Here is a 15,353-nt window from a genome sequence, read left to right on the forward strand (position 1 = left end):
AGGGGATGATATTCTTTTTCTTATTGTGGTAAATGTACACAGCATAACATTTTAGGTGCATCATAATCATTTTTGATTGGTTACATTTCACAGATTGCATTTTAAAATACTATAGCTTCTCCTCCACTGTTAACCATTTCATGGGTAATAAAATTGCAGTTGAGACAATAAGCTGGTTTTCCTAACTAGCACGGCTGGCCATATCAGTTTCTCAGAAAGACTTCAACTTCTCTCCTACGCTGAGGTGATCTCAATCCTGTGGACTCCTTCCCTCTCCACCCTTGACAGATTCAGAAGCTAACTCCAAGGTCTGAAGTTTGCCTCCCTCATCCTAGGCAGCTGAATCAACTTCTCTCGCCACCCCTTTCATTATCCCATTCCATCCACCCCATTGCCATCGGTGGGGTGGAGACTCATTGCTTAAAGTGTGCTGAAGAAAAACCCAGAAGCAAGAAACTAGAATAACTTGCTCCTGTTAACAAAACAAACCAGAAAACACAGTAGGGGCCAAGACCTCACAGTCGCCGAGTTCCAAATCCTTCCTTATCCCAAGGAGACAGACTGCCTGCCTCGCTATTCTAAGCTCAGGCAATGTGGCTTAAGCAAACTCATAGAAGGAATTCAAGCCTCAAGATCCATTTTCAGCCTCCCCCAGCTACCCATGTGCCTTTTTATCCTTACTCCATCTTGCCCAGACAAACGTGAAAGCCTGTGTAAAGACCACTGCATGTCTCACTTTGAAAGGGCTTGAACACCCTCATGAACTAACTCCTGGCTCCAATCTTTGGTCTCATGGAGACAGAGAAAGCAGCAGCCAGTTGGAAAACAAAAAAAGGGTTGTTATCTCTATGTTAAATTAAACTCAGATTTACTTAATATCCCAGCCAACTTACGCCACAACTATTTTGGCCCTTTCTGCCACCCCAAAGCCTTTTGTGGCCAAAATGTACCATTGTGCTGCTGTTTGACACTGCGTGCCAGCAGGCCTCTGGGCCAAAGCCAAGGAACACCCTTCCTTCTTTGGGTTTTGGGGGAGCAGGGGAGGGCTGCTAATTCCTTTTGTGACCACTGACTAAAAGCTGAGTGGTCAACAATTTGTTAAATTATACACACACCTAAAATGTCAGCTGCATCAGAGATTTTTGCTATCTTTCGCGTGGCTGAAGAGAACCTTTAGGCTGATGGCAATTTTAGAAGTTGGGTTTTTTAACCATAAACTGGGGGATGGATGCTAGCAGAACTCCAGACACACGGGATCCTGGGTAGCAAAGACTCATCTTTGATAAGTGTATATGTCAATAATTCAAACCAATGGAAGGGGATAGGAATTAAAATTAGTCACAGTTATAAATACGTACACATACACATGCATGAGAGAGACAGAGAGAGAAGCTCTACCTCAAAAGTCCTTTTTGGAATCACGCCAGCTCTAAATACAAAACCACACACTGACACGGGTCAGTCAAAGCTACAGATACAGAATGTGCTAACCTGAAAAGTTTGAAAAGCAAAACAAAACAAAAACAAAAAGCAAGGCCAGGTGCAGTGGCTCACATCTGTAATTCCAGTACTTTGGGAGGCCAATGTGGGAGGATCACTTGAGCTCAGGAGTTTGAGACCAGCCTGGAAAACATAGCAAGACCTTGTCTCTACTAAAAATAAAAAAATTTAGCTGGGTGTGGTGGTGCACACCTGTAGTTTCAGCTACATGAGAGACTGAGGTGGGAGGATTGCTTGAGCCTGGGAAGTCGAGGCTGCAGAGAGCTGGGATCATGCACTGCATTCCAGCCTGGGTGACAGAGAGAGTCCTGGTCTTAAAAATAAACAAACAAAAAAGCAAAAAGCAAATTTGCAGCATCATAAATCCATATCTAATTAGGCTGCATTCCCTTGTGGACTGCAATATATTCTGTGGGTTATCCAGTTCCTTTGTTATAGCATCTTGCTGTTTTTGATGACTACAGGTCATTGGTGTAGACAGAATGAAATATTTTGACCACCATGGCACCAGTTAAAACTGACCTGTAAATAATTTTAGGGGTTACAGTCTATTTGGGGGAAACTAGGCAGGAAGCTGGGCCTGACCGATATAATCCCAATATCTACAGAGTCTCTCCGAGCACTGGGTTTTTTGCTATGCATGGTGCTGGCACTCCAGGGCTAATGATGGGTGCATTTGCCCTTTTCTTTCCCCCTTTTGCCCTATTATTCCTGCCTTCCACACAGTGGAAAGACATGGTAGTTTCAGAAATGGTGGTGGTTGGGGTGAGGGGTTTGCTTTGCTGCCAGGTAGATTTGATAGCAGTTTACCTCCAGAAATAGAGAATGTGAGTGCTGGGAGAAAACAGTCCAATTTAGTGGTTCAGAGTGTGTGCCTATTTCTCTAACGAAGGGAGTCCTTCCACTGCAGGAGCAACTGTGCAGCTGGAAGTATTCATTCTTCTTTCTTTTAAGAAGTTTGAAACATTTCACACAAAATTGAACAAAAATAATAAAACAGGACTTGTGCTAGAACAGGATGGGTTTGAATCCCAGCTTCTCCACTTTAGCTGGATGACTTTGTGCAAGTGAATCTCATTGGTGAAATGTGGATAATAATAGTACCTGTTAATATAGGTATATTATATAGGGTTATTGTGTGGATTAAATGAGATAATCCATGTAGATTTAGGACAGAGTCTGGCCTAAAGTAAGCACTCAATAATAAAAGTGAGTAAGTTTTTGAGCATATAATAAAAGGGAGCTATTATTAATCTAATTATTTAGTACAACCTTCTCATTTTACAAAGAAAGATTTTAAGCAGCAGAGGTATTTTGTGACTTGCTAAAGGATGAACTGTTGCTGTCATCCTGGGTCGTGGGTTTTCTGACCTCTCCCTCTCTCCTCTTGGCTAAGTGCTACAAAATGAGAGTGAAGCAGGCAGGCCCCTTGCCTTCCGTGAGACTGCACCATACCAAGCCAGGGATGGAGCACACAGGCTGAGGATCCTGGCCCTTTCAGTATATCTGCCTGTCTGCCAGATGATCAGTCCCTGTCCCCAGCAGGCAGTAGGCAGAGAAAAGAGAAAAAGGTGAAACTCAAATCAGTAGTTTTATTACCCGTGATTGCCTAGCCTACTTTCTCTCTGTGCCCTTGACCTCTGCTCTAACCAAGAATCCTTTCACAGTCTCTTTCCCCGATTTCCTTTGTTGTTCAGCTCTAAAGCTTCCCTTGTGGTGCCCCATTCCCTTAATGTCCCTTATAGCCCAAGTTCTTAAATAGTTCCACCTCTTGCGAACCTCAGCTGCAATGGGCTCTCTGCTGTTAGCCCAAACACAAATGCCAACTCACAGTTCACCAGATAACCTGAGTGGTGCTGCTCGTCTTAGGAGGAAACCCACTAGGTGGCATATTATCTTCTGCACATTTTTATTGGCCAACTTTTGTTTACTGGGCATTATTTTAACGGCCACTGAATTGTAAGGTATTAAGATGCCAATCTGTCTTTAAGGAAAATATAAAATCAGTATATTTAACTTGTTTTAATAAGCTGTCCTTCAGATCATATTTGTCAAAATGCTTAAAGCCGCTATTTCCTGACAAAAAGTTGAAATAGTTGACCTTTGGCAAATGGAAATCCAGCCATTTGTCAGTTAGAACTGAAGGTGCTGAGCCTACACTCAGTGACCTGGCTCGCATTCTAGGTTCCTTGCTGCACCCAGAAACTTGGATACTTTGTGCAAACTGGCTGGGAGGCCCCAGAAAGCAGATACATGCAGAAAGACTTCCACAATTTCATCACTTCTTGAGGTCTATAAAAGCACAGAACAAGGGCCCTAGAGCTGGAAGGGGCTGTAAAAATTGTTTAATCCAATCCTCTTACTTCATGAATGAAGAAACTGAGGACTTGAGAAGTAAAGTAATACAGTTTCCATCCAAATACATGCCTGTGGTCTTCTTCCTGGGAAATGATACAGTTCCAAGGCCAAAGTCAGAATAAAAAGTGACCCAAATGGGCTGTACTGTATGAAATTGTCATTTAAAGATGCCATACATCTTTAACAGAGGTTAACAGGATGGAAAATAATCCCTACCAGGGTTAAGTTAAAAACTCATTTTTTACAAAGAAAGAAACTCAGCTTTTACAAAGTGATGAGAAATGATAGGGATTGGGATATTTTCAGAGGTAAGCTGTGCCTCCACTTCTGACTAAGACTTAATGGAACAAATGCATTCAGGGAGATGCATGGAATTTAAACACAATTCAACATCAGTTAATTCTAAGAGTAAAGGCCCTTCAGTCCAGCTCCCTTCCACCTCAATGTTAAAGGAAGCTAGAAAGCCAATTACATTCACAGCAGGGCCTCTCCCCTACTGCAAGGGAAGAATGTACTGCAAATTCTATGTGTGCTTTACAAGCTAGTAAAACTATAATTGCAGGTGGGAAGGAACATGGCGTCTCTTTGTTTCTGCCAACATTTCAGTCTGGTAAGCTCTCTCTGCAGCTGCAGAAAGAGTGTGGGCTCCATGGGTTTCTTTAAGCACAAAAATGTGTACTCCAGGATTCTACAAAATTTACAGAAAGACTGCTTTTTGTTAAAATTGAAAAGATGTCTGTGCATAGCCCACCAAAAGGTCATGCATTCTTCCAAGAAACAAGTGCTGAAGGTGCTTCCCTTTTTCAGCAAGCCAAAACCCACCTTCGGGTGCAAGCTCTGAAGACCTCTCTCAGCAAGAGCAAAGACAGGTGGCAAGGTTCAGAGGGTAGGTAGTACCACTCACTCAAGTGCAGGACTAGGGACAATACCCTGGCTCAAGAGGGTAGGGGCTGTCCAGGTGCAATTCCCCTGTGGAGCCACTGGGGAGGTCTGGTCTAGGACCATTCTGGAGGCAAGAGGAAATGAGGCTTTTCTGCGTCCCCTACCAAGGTAATGCTCCATATGGTGATTGTATAGCTGCAGCTATAGCAGGTGTCTATGGCCTAGATTCCCCTACAGAACATGAGGGGCAAAACTGGGACATAGCAAGCATTACTTTTGTGGTGATGGTTGTCGTCTAGTGTCCACAGATGCAGTGTCTTGATGACGCCGAAGAAAGCTCCCAGGAGTCATTTATACAAAGTCCACACCTCACAACAACACTAATAGCAATACTCTACCCTGAGTAAAGCGCCTATCTCCTAAGCCCGTAAGTGTCAGGCAAAGTTCTAAGTGCTCTATGCATACTAACTCTAAGGCCTCACAACAACCTTTGGGGCAGGTACTATTATCCTCACTTCAGAGATGAAGTGCTTAAGGCACAAAGAGAAGTGACTTGCCCAAGGTCACCTAGTGTGTCTGGGGTGAGTTGGCATTTGAACATGGGCAGGCAGCCTCCAAAGCTCCAGTGTGCGACCGCTGCAGTGGCCAGCACCTCTGCAATGCCCAATGTCGGATATCATCATCCCTTTGGAGACCTTTGCTCCAGGCAGAAACTCCATCCCATGTTCACCTCACACTGGCGTGCTGGCCTCCTAAAAGCTCCTGACAGCCATCTTAATTTTGATTTCTATTTAATTTTCCACCTCACAAAGCAATGCCAGGGAACGGGAGTCTGGTGATACCTTTAGAATATGATTTATCAACCAACAGCTTAAGGGAATGCAGGGCTTCCTTGCTGCCACCTGACCTTTGTCTTCGGCCTTCCTAATGTTTGCATTGCTGCCCTGACCTTGCAAAGTGACCTGGAATAGCTTGGCTGTTTCCTTGTGTGTGTCCACTTTCAGAGCCCAGCTGTCAGCCTGTGCAAGTCTGTCAATTAGTATCTCAAGGGTTTGGGACGGGGTCTGCCGCCTTTTGAGGAGCACAATCTAACACTAACCTCCGAATTCCTTCTCGTAATTGAGCATTCATTAGTTTGACGGAACAAAAGCCGGCATTCTCTATTATAAAGCAGAGGTCAAAACTGGTGGCTGTGTTTTGTTTGGCCTGCAGAGTGTTTAAATATTGAGAAATTTCACATAAAAATACAGATTTCCGGCTTCTCTTAGAAAACGGGAAGAGCAGACAACTCTGGGGCTACTGAGCAACAGCTGCCCCCTTCAGATATGGAAGCTCTCTCTGGTTCATCTGCCCAACTTGAGTCTCCCCTTGGGCCTGCTTCAGGCACAGATGCCATTTGCCTGGTCTCTGCAGGAATCCCAGTCAACATAGCTCTATTCTAGAGTAGAATTCCCTCCTTTAAAACGTGAAATGGGCCAGGCGTGCTGGCTCACGCCTGTAATCCCAGCACTTGGGAAGGTTGAGGCAGGCAAATCACTTGAGCCCAAGAGTTCGAGATCAGCCTGGGCAACATGGTGAAACCCCGTCTCTACCAAAAAACCCCACAAAAATTAGCCAGGCATGGTGGTGCAAGCCTGTAGTCCCAGCTATTCAGGGGGCTGAGGTGAGAGGATTGCTTGAGTCCAGGAATTCAAGGCCAGCCTGGGCAACATAGAGAGACCCCCATCTCTATAAAACATTTAAAAAATCAGCTGTGGCGTGGTGGCGCATGCCTATGGTTTCAGCTACCTGGGAGGCTGAGATGGGAGGATTGCTTGGGCTCAGGAAGTCAAAGCTGGAGCCAGCCATGATCATGTCCGTGCACTCCAGCCTGGGCAGCAGAGTGAGACCCTGTCTCAAAAAAATAAATAAAATAAATAAAATAAAATAAAATTCCAGGAGCAAATGCGTTGATGGTCCACTAGGCTTTAGCCAGAAGTTCAAACAAAAGCCAAACAACAATATGAAGAGCTGCCCCTATCAGCCTTCTCTGTTTCCTCACAAAGATGGGTGTAACATTGTTGAAAAGCTGCAAGTTCCAAATATGGAGGGAATTGCAGGCCACTATCATATGGAGACAATGATGTCCGCTAAGACACATGTGGCAATGCTGTCTTCTGAGGTTGCCATGCATCCTGGTTACATTTCTGAATTGGGTGAAGTGCTGGAAACCTCCTCAGCCCTAAAACACCTGAATAGATAGTGCCTTCTGGTTATCCCTCTGGTCCCTTGAAGACCAACTATGGGTGTGGTGGGTTGGCTAGTCCAAGGCATGAAGGGATGAAATCCCACTGGACATCACCAAGTGGAATAGAATCATGAGCAGCTTTGACTACAAGTTCCTGGCACACAGACAGAGTGCAGGAGTTTGACCATAATCTGTAAGAATCACTAGTCCGTTTCTGAGAAAATGTGCCCTTTCAATTTCAGGGGAAACATGGCTCCTGATACATAGTACATGCTTAATAAATATTTGCTGAATGAATAAATGAATAGGGAGAAAACACCCAGTGAGGGGCTTGATGACAGAGTCGGGCTCATATTTCAGGTGCACAGGTGGGATGGAAAGATTTAAAACTCAATTCCTCGTTCTTTGCACCTCAAGGTACATCCCAGAATCTTTCATTTCTGAGGGAAGTGAAGCGATACCGTTTTACTCATTCTATGAATGTTTTGTTGAGAAAATTTATCAGAATAATCCTGAAGCATGTGGACAATGTTAAGAAATGTCACAGTTGGCCGGGCATGGTGGCTCACACTTGTAATCCCAGCACTTTGGGAGGCCAAGGCGGGTGGATCACAAGGTCAAGAGATCAAGACCATCCTGGCCAATATGGTGAAACCCTGTATCTACTAAAAATACAAAAAAAACTAGCTGGGCATGGTGGCTCGTGTCTGTAATCTCAGCTGTTTAGGAGGCTGAGGCAGGAGAATCGCTTGAACCTGGAAGGAGGAGGTTGCAGTGAGCCGGGATTACACCACTGCGAACCAGCCTGGCAACAGAGCGAGATTCCATCTCAAAAAAAAAAAAAAGTCACAGTTGGTAGTAAAAATTTTCTTCAGCTTGCCCGCATGGAAGAAACACTGTAGATCAGATCATTAGAGTGGTTTAAGGCTACCAAGGCCTCAAAGTTCTCCTCCTAGTCCTCTCTTTCTGGCTCATGATTACGGGCCAAAATTTTAACTTACAACCTCTAAGAAGCCCTCCCTGATGGCCAAGTTACTGGGTGTTCTGGTTACTATTACTGCAAAACAAATTACCCCAAAACCTAGTGGCGCAAAACAACCATTTTATTATGGGCTCACACATTTTATCGGTCAGGACTCCAGGAAGGACACTATGGAGATGGTTTGTTTCTGCTCCATAATATCTGCAGCCTCATCTGTAGGCTCAGGTGAGAAGACTTGAAGGCTATAGCAGCTGGAATCATGTGGGGTTGTCTCCACTCATCTCTCTGGTGGCTGATGATTGCTGTCAGCTAGAACCACCACCATGAGGCCTGCTCATGTGGTTCTTCTATGAGGGCTAATCTGGACTTCCTTGCAACATGGCCACTGGGTTGCCATGAGTGAGCATCTCCAGAAATCACCAGGTTGGACCTATATTACCTTTCATGACTTGGCTTTGGAAATCACATGGCATCACTTCCACAGTCACAGGCCTGCCCAAATTCGGGGAGAAGGAACACAGATCCCACCACTGGATAGGAGGAGCAACAAAGTCACAGTGTAAGAAAAACATGTGGGATGGAAGATACTGTTGCGGCTATCTTTGCAAAATACAATCTGCCACACACTTGGTCAGATGTATTCCCCAAGTGCCCTAGGTTCAACTCTGCTGACTTAATGCCTATCTGCCTCTCTCATCAGACTGTGAGCTCAGTGAGGGAAGGGACTGTGGCTTAATCACCTTTGCCTCCACTGTGGCTAGCTCAATGATTAGCACACAGAAAGCATTCAGTCAATATACAGTTGTTGAATCAAACTGAATAGAAATGAAGAACCAGAAAGACTCCTGGGTCCCTTTCACAATGGCTGCTGGTGGCATAGGTTTCTCCCACTGGCAAGACCGACGATAACCTTACTCTATATCTTTAAGTAAATGTTCTTTGAAAACAGGCCCTCACTTCGTCAGTATTATGATTGCTCTTTTAAAATACGAAACAACAAAAACCCAACAACAACAACAGCACTCAGATGGCTGCATGCCAAAGGACTCCCAGGAGAGTGATTTCAGCACTGACTAAACACCATCCAACTCCACAGCTGCAGCCTCAACCGGTATTGCGTTGTCTCTACCTGAGGGGCTAGAGTTGGCTCCTGGAATCCTTATCTCAACTGAGCTCCTTCTCACCTAGGCAACAGGGCTCTCTATCCACCACTCACAACGCACAGTCATCTTTCTGATCTGGCTTCCACAAAAGGTAGTGACTTTGTCCTTAGCTCTGCACATTTTCTGCCACAGCCCATGCCGAGCTCCCCTGATCCTTCAATCATCTGTGGAATTTGGCTGTGGCACCTGGGTCTGCAGAACAGAAAAGTCAGCTTGCATAAAGAACAATCTGCACCAGCACCTTGCTAATCACCTGCTTTAACCCACTCAGCTAACTGGTTCCATCATCAAAACATCAGAAAACTAGTAGTTATGCTCAGCAGGTAGTAAAGACGTCAAGATTGAGAGTGAGGAGTCAGAAGACCCAGCTCCAGTCCTGGCATCTAGCAGCAGTTGTCACTCTTCCCTTTCCCCTTCCTGCGCAACGTGAAACACCCTGGGAGACTGAGTGTGAGGCATGAACTGTTCGGCCCCCACTCAAGATACACCTGCTCTCCTGAGGAACAGGGCTTTTCCATTTGCTCCGCTGCCTGCCTATCAAAACTTCAAAGAATAACACTCAATCCCTCCCTCCGCCCCAGCAAGATCTTAGCCTGTGCATTCATTTTTTGAAAACCCACTTGTTTAAAAGGCATAATTTGCTCCCCAAATAACTTATGGTCCTCTTTCCTAGCTCATTAATTGGTTGGGAGAGATGTGGCTAAAATAGCTAACAGAGATTTAGTGATGTTTTAATGGAGGCCTCGTTCCCGTCTCGCCCCAGATTACGTTCAGGGGTTTCTGAAGGCAGTGCCGGCTGCAGCGGACACAGGCACTGGCCATGGAACAACACAGGCGAGCTGTCACGCTTTGTTTTTCTGCTTGTTAAATCCGAATGCTTCTAATTAGTTATCCTGGCCGCTAATGCCTGGGTGGACAATGGTGTAGGGATCAGGGCTGCTGAGAAGCTATGAATACAAGTTCCTTGGGCTCCTGAGGCTTGGGACTGGTGACTCGGTTGTGGGTACTGAGGCACTGTGTTCCTGTGGGCTGTGGATTCAAAGATGTCAACCCCTGTGTGAATAAAGGTCATCACCTGTTACTTCTTTGGTGAAAGGGCAGCTGTGCTGGGTGCCCACTTAGGCGTGGCCTTTGTCTGCTGACTCTGTGAAGAGCGTCCATGGAGAAAAACGTTCTCTGATTATGGGTTTGCTTGGTGGGTCAGGGCCATGCAAAATAACTCATATCACTTCCTTGAAGAAGAATTCAGTAAAGTATGTTGTTTAAAAGTGGCCTTGAAATGCCTTAAACATTGCCTTTTTGTGATCTTACCAGCTAGAAAACAGTTGAGGTAAGACCACCGTTTGATTTATTTCTTCAGGGGCCAATTCCAACAAATGCTGAGGTCACACGGATGACAATTCCTAAGCTCTGTGGGTATGCTGGACTAGCAAAAAAGTTAACCGAAGCGTTAACTGTTCAGGATATGGAGTGAGTGTTCAGAAAGTTTGCAACACTAAACAACTCACCATTATTCTGACATAATCAGAGATTTTTATTTTGTTTTAGAATTCTGTGCATTGTTATATTTCATAGTCAGCATTTCTAATTTTGTTTTGTTTAGTGACTGACGTTAAATTAACCAGTTTGCTTTGCTTTTTAGGGGAGAGAGAACCAGTGAGTTCACGATACCATATATATGAACATATGTACATATACACCTTTGTCACCCATCCACCCACCCATCCATCCATCCATCCATCCATCCACTGAACATTTCTATGTTGCATAAGTTACATCAGTTGCTGAGTGTAAGTGTTTATTGCTTTAGTATTAAACAGTTTAGGCAGTGCTAGGCAATTCCAGAAAGGTAGTGTACATCTGGTCACTCCTCTCTCTTTTCACAGCTCTTGAGTGCTGTGGGTCCTCCCACCTGGCATCCTTCCCACTTCACAACTCTTTAGTAAGTACTCCAAATTCCAGACTTTCCTGTCCTTTTCCTTTCATTAAAACTTATCTGTTGAAATGTCTCCCCACCCCCAATATCATGCCATGTTTTCAAATGAATTCCTGCCAAAATAATAATTTTTCTTGGGTAACATATTTCCTATTAACTACAATCTAAATGCCTTCACCTAAAGGCAGGGTCTCATTTGGAAATGTAGGGCCCAGGGAAGGCGAATAATGAGAAAATTAGCTCCTTAGGTTGTCTCACAAGAGGGGTGTGTGTGTGGGGGGGTGAGGTGGTGGGCAGCGGAGGGAGTAGGGTGGAGGGCCTACTCTAACCAGCCACCTCACCCATGGGATCATCCAGTATCCTTTCTCATGAATCGCCACAAATAGAATCATTCAATGCTTAACTTACATATGCCCCCAAAGGTGAGTAATACCAGAAGAGTTAGTCATTAATATACATTTTAAGTTTTGTCACAAGAGCACAGGTAGCCAAAATTTAGAAGTCAAATCTGACCTTTTCTTTCAGCAAGTAGAAGGAACTTTAGAAGAAATCTCCTATCATTTACACAGTCCAAAGAATGACATATTAAACCAGACTTCTGATTTGCTCCTTAAGAACAACTAAGAACTCTTGACCATTTATTTATATATACTAATGTATTCTACTGGTAAAATCTGGAACCTTTTCATCAGTGTTAAAAGCGCCAAGGGGATGTGAGTAAGGAGATGGTTTGTCACATACTTAACAGGGAAAGCAGATAGCTGACGCCGGAAGTTACGGCACTGAGAGTTACGGTACAACTCTCGCCATCTCAGGTGAGCATATCTTTTTATTGTATTCCTGTCTTAAAGCCTTCTCGTGGATTTGTGATAATGCTGGATAGACTGAAAATAACCAAACACAAATTCTATTCTATTTATTCTTCTCAAAGTAGCTAACCAAGGAAAAGCTCTTAAAAAGCAGTGCCTCAGTTTCCCCATTCAAACCATGCACCAATATTAGTCCGTGCATTCACATATGCTGAGTTGTTGCCTTCTACATCCTTTACAAGGAAGCACTTAGTCAGTTCAAAAACCACCACGCATTCATACCTCCTGAAAGAAAATTTGTAAGATTTTATTTTTTAAAAAATGAACAGTACCTTCTGTCAGAGTTACATTCAAAGAGTATGGACTGAATATGTTTTTCTTTTTCTTTCTTTTTTTTTTTGAGACGGAGTCTCGCTCTGTCACCCAGGCTGGAGTGCAGTGGCCGGATCTCAGCTCATTGCAAGCTCTGCCTCCTGGGTTCATGCTATTCTCCTGCCTCAGCCTCCCGAGTAGCTGGGACTACAGGCGCCCGCCACATCGCCCGGCTAGTTTTTTGTATTTTTTGTTTGTTTGTTTGTTTGTTTTTGAGACGGAGTCTTGCTCTGTCGCCCGGGCTGGAGTGCAGTGGCCGGATCTCAGCTCACTGCAAGCTCTGCCTCCCGGGTTCACGCCATTCTACCTTAGCCTCCCGAGTAGCTGGGACTACAGGCTCCCGCCACCTCGCCCGGCTAATGTTTTGTATTTTTTAGTAGAGACGGGGTTTCACCGTGTTAGCCAGAATGGTCTCGATCTCCTGACCTCGTGATCCGCCCGTCTCAGCCTCCCAAAGTGCTGGGATTACAGGCTTGAGCCACTGCGCCCGGCCTTGAGTATGTTTTTCTAACAATATCTAGTTCACGGAACAGAAATTCACCTGGAATTCTAAACGCAAGAAATTAGCAAAGGAAGGCCATGCTCCCTGGAGCTCTTAGGATTTGGAGAGCCTCTGCCCCGTCTTACGCTTCTTCCTTGGCCCTGCTACTAGGCCAGGTGTATCTGGCTCTATTTTACATGTTATGGCTAAATGCTACCAACTGACTGTAGTCAGATAATGACTATATACAACTACTACTTTTTCGATGTGCAAGTCATACCAGTGAGCAATTCAATCATTGGTGAAACAAACAGACAATTAGGGACTCAGTCTGAGCATTAATTTTGCCAATAACTGGTACTCAGTGAACAGTGAGCAGGTGACAACCCTTCCTGAACAACTGGAGGGAATCTCCTTTGCAAAGCAATTGTCAATCCTTGCTATTTCTTTCCTCACATCTAAATGTACAATAGTAAAGGAAAATGCATGCAAAGAGGACAGTAATTCAAATCATGAAAAGGGGGAAAACTGTCTTGAACGTAACAAAAGCAGCGGTAAGGCAGCTTGAAATCTTCAGCCAAATTGTTGAATTGAGTCTATCTGTGAAAATTTTAGGGATTGGTACTTACAAACATAAAACCAGACAGAGACAATAAGATTGCAGTTTTTTTGGTACCAGAATTCTTTCAGCATCTTTAAGTATTATTAGTGCTTTGTGTACTATATTATTTTAAATTATCTCTAAATTATAAATCTCCTTTCACCATGTTTATTAAATTCTTACCTGTTTTTTTTTTTCTTTTGAAGAGGAAAATGGCTGTTTTGCTTTTAAATAAAAGCTAATGGGAAAATCAAATTAACTTAAGAGAAATCTTAAAGTAGACAGGAATCTGTGCATTTAAGAAGAATATCTGTCTTATTGTTTTTCTCTGATTTATAAGTCTTGAGTCACTTGCTTTAGTTTATTTTCCTTTCCCCTGCAAAATCTGAACATTAAAAGCCCCTTTTCTATAGTTACTTGATATGACAGACAGGTCTGCTTTTACAGAAACCTTTAGCAGTGAGGAGAAAAATCAAACAGGGGAAAATAATTTACTCTAAAACGCCTGACACTGACAATAAGTGGGATGATGAAGCAGTCCAGAAGATGCCAAAATGGCCTAGGACGCCATAAGGCTGGTGGTTGGGTCAGTTGGGTTGGGTTTCCCAATACCACTACATGCCCTTTCACAAAGCAATGGTATTTTTTGTTCTTTCTCCTTGTGTCCCTTCCCTTACATATTTGCAAGAACAATTCAGATCTAGAAAACCTGCTTGTTATTTACTCAGAAACCAAGGAAAGATGAAGCGGGGGATGCCCTTCAGTGCTGATAGCCAAGATGCAGACAGATCAAAAGCTAAATCCAATTTAACCCACCTCAGGCAGAAAAAGTAATCGAATTAAACTTCCTCTAAATATGATAAGTTTGGGGCTCTTAAAGCCAGGCACAAAGAACCAGGTTAGAGTGAGCTGTTAAGTAAATGGATGCATTGAGCTCTAGCTGCCCCGCCCACAGGGTGTTTGATAAGCTGTTGATTGCCTCGATCACTTTACTACCCAGGCTGACAACTGATTAAGCTGCTTATGGGGCTCCAGGGGCTAATGGCTTGGCCACCAGGAATACCCCTGCCACTGATTTCAGTAAGCTGCTTGGCATGTATGGTTTGATTATTAAAGGAGGAAAAAAAGAAAAGGGGGTGGAGGGAAAGACAGCAGGGTATAGGAAAGCCTTAAAAGGCAGGCTATATGATTCCAAATGGATACATTACTTTGACACCCTAAAATGAATATGGAATTACTCTGATTCTTTCTCTTCGTCAGATATCGAAACTCACGTTTGAAAGGCTCCTTCAAAGAGTACTCACTTTGGAGCCCACCTATTCTATTTTAAACCAGCTTTACAAGAATGTTCAGTGCCTTTAAACATACTTCTCAAACGATAGAGTCTGTGTCCTCAGGCACTATGATCAGGTAGACTCCAGAAAATAGATAAATGTATAACAAGTGTTTTAACCAATTCTTCCCCTTGAACAACAATTTTAAGTAAAAATATACCCCTTTCCAACCTCGCCAGCAGACCACTGCTGCTTGACTATGTAGTAAAAATCAGGCAGGACCGAAGAAGTTGGGAGAGCTGCTATGTGCAAATAGGTTTCAACTTGACACATAAATGGAAATGAAAACCTTAGTCTTTTCTTAGACCTCTCCAACTAAATGCTCTAACATCATGTCTGCCATTTAATTTAAAATAACTTTCTGGCAGGGAGCAGAGGCTCACACCTGTAATCCCAGCTCTTTGGGAGGCTGAGGCAGGTGGATCACTTGAGTCAGAAGTTCGAAACCAGCCTGGCCAACATGGTGAAACCCTGTCTCTACTAAAAATGCAAAAATTAGATGGGCCTGGTGGCACACGCTTGTGATCCCAGCTACACAGGAGGCTGAGGCATGAGAATTGCTTGAACTCAGGAGGCTGAGGTTGTAGTGAGCCAAGATCACACAACTGCACTCCATCCTGGGCAACAGAGTGAGACTGTCAAATAAATAAATAAATAAATAAATAAATAAATAAATAAATAAATAAATAAATAAATAACTTTCCTAGC

The 15,353-nt window shown here is 43.8% G+C and overlaps 1 protein-coding gene across 3 annotated transcripts in view; it reads right to left on the bottom strand.

Moving 5' to 3' along the window:
- PLEKHM3 (pleckstrin homology domain containing M3) overlaps positions 1-15,353 on the bottom strand; it is a 214,050-nt gene that overhangs the window by 68,900 nt on the left and 129,797 nt on the right. Inside the window, exon 8 of one of the 3 annotated variants that reach the window (XM_017889400.1) lies at positions 8,052-9,304. The exons of the other annotated variants lie outside the window; for them this stretch is intronic. Within the exon in view, the coding sequence (XP_017744889.1) occupies positions 9,273-9,304 (32 nt within the window). The 3' untranslated portion in view covers positions 8,052-9,272. Of the gene's footprint in view, positions 1-8,051; positions 9,305-15,353 lie in introns of those variants that run through there. 3 annotated transcript variants of the gene reach the window in all.

This window comes from Rhinopithecus bieti, unplaced genomic scaffold (genome assembly GCF_001698545.2).
Source record: "Rhinopithecus bieti isolate Rb0 unplaced genomic scaffold, ASM169854v2 scaffold_17939, whole genome shotgun sequence".
Taxonomy (NCBI): Eukaryota; Metazoa; Chordata; class Mammalia; order Primates; family Cercopithecidae; genus Rhinopithecus; species Rhinopithecus bieti.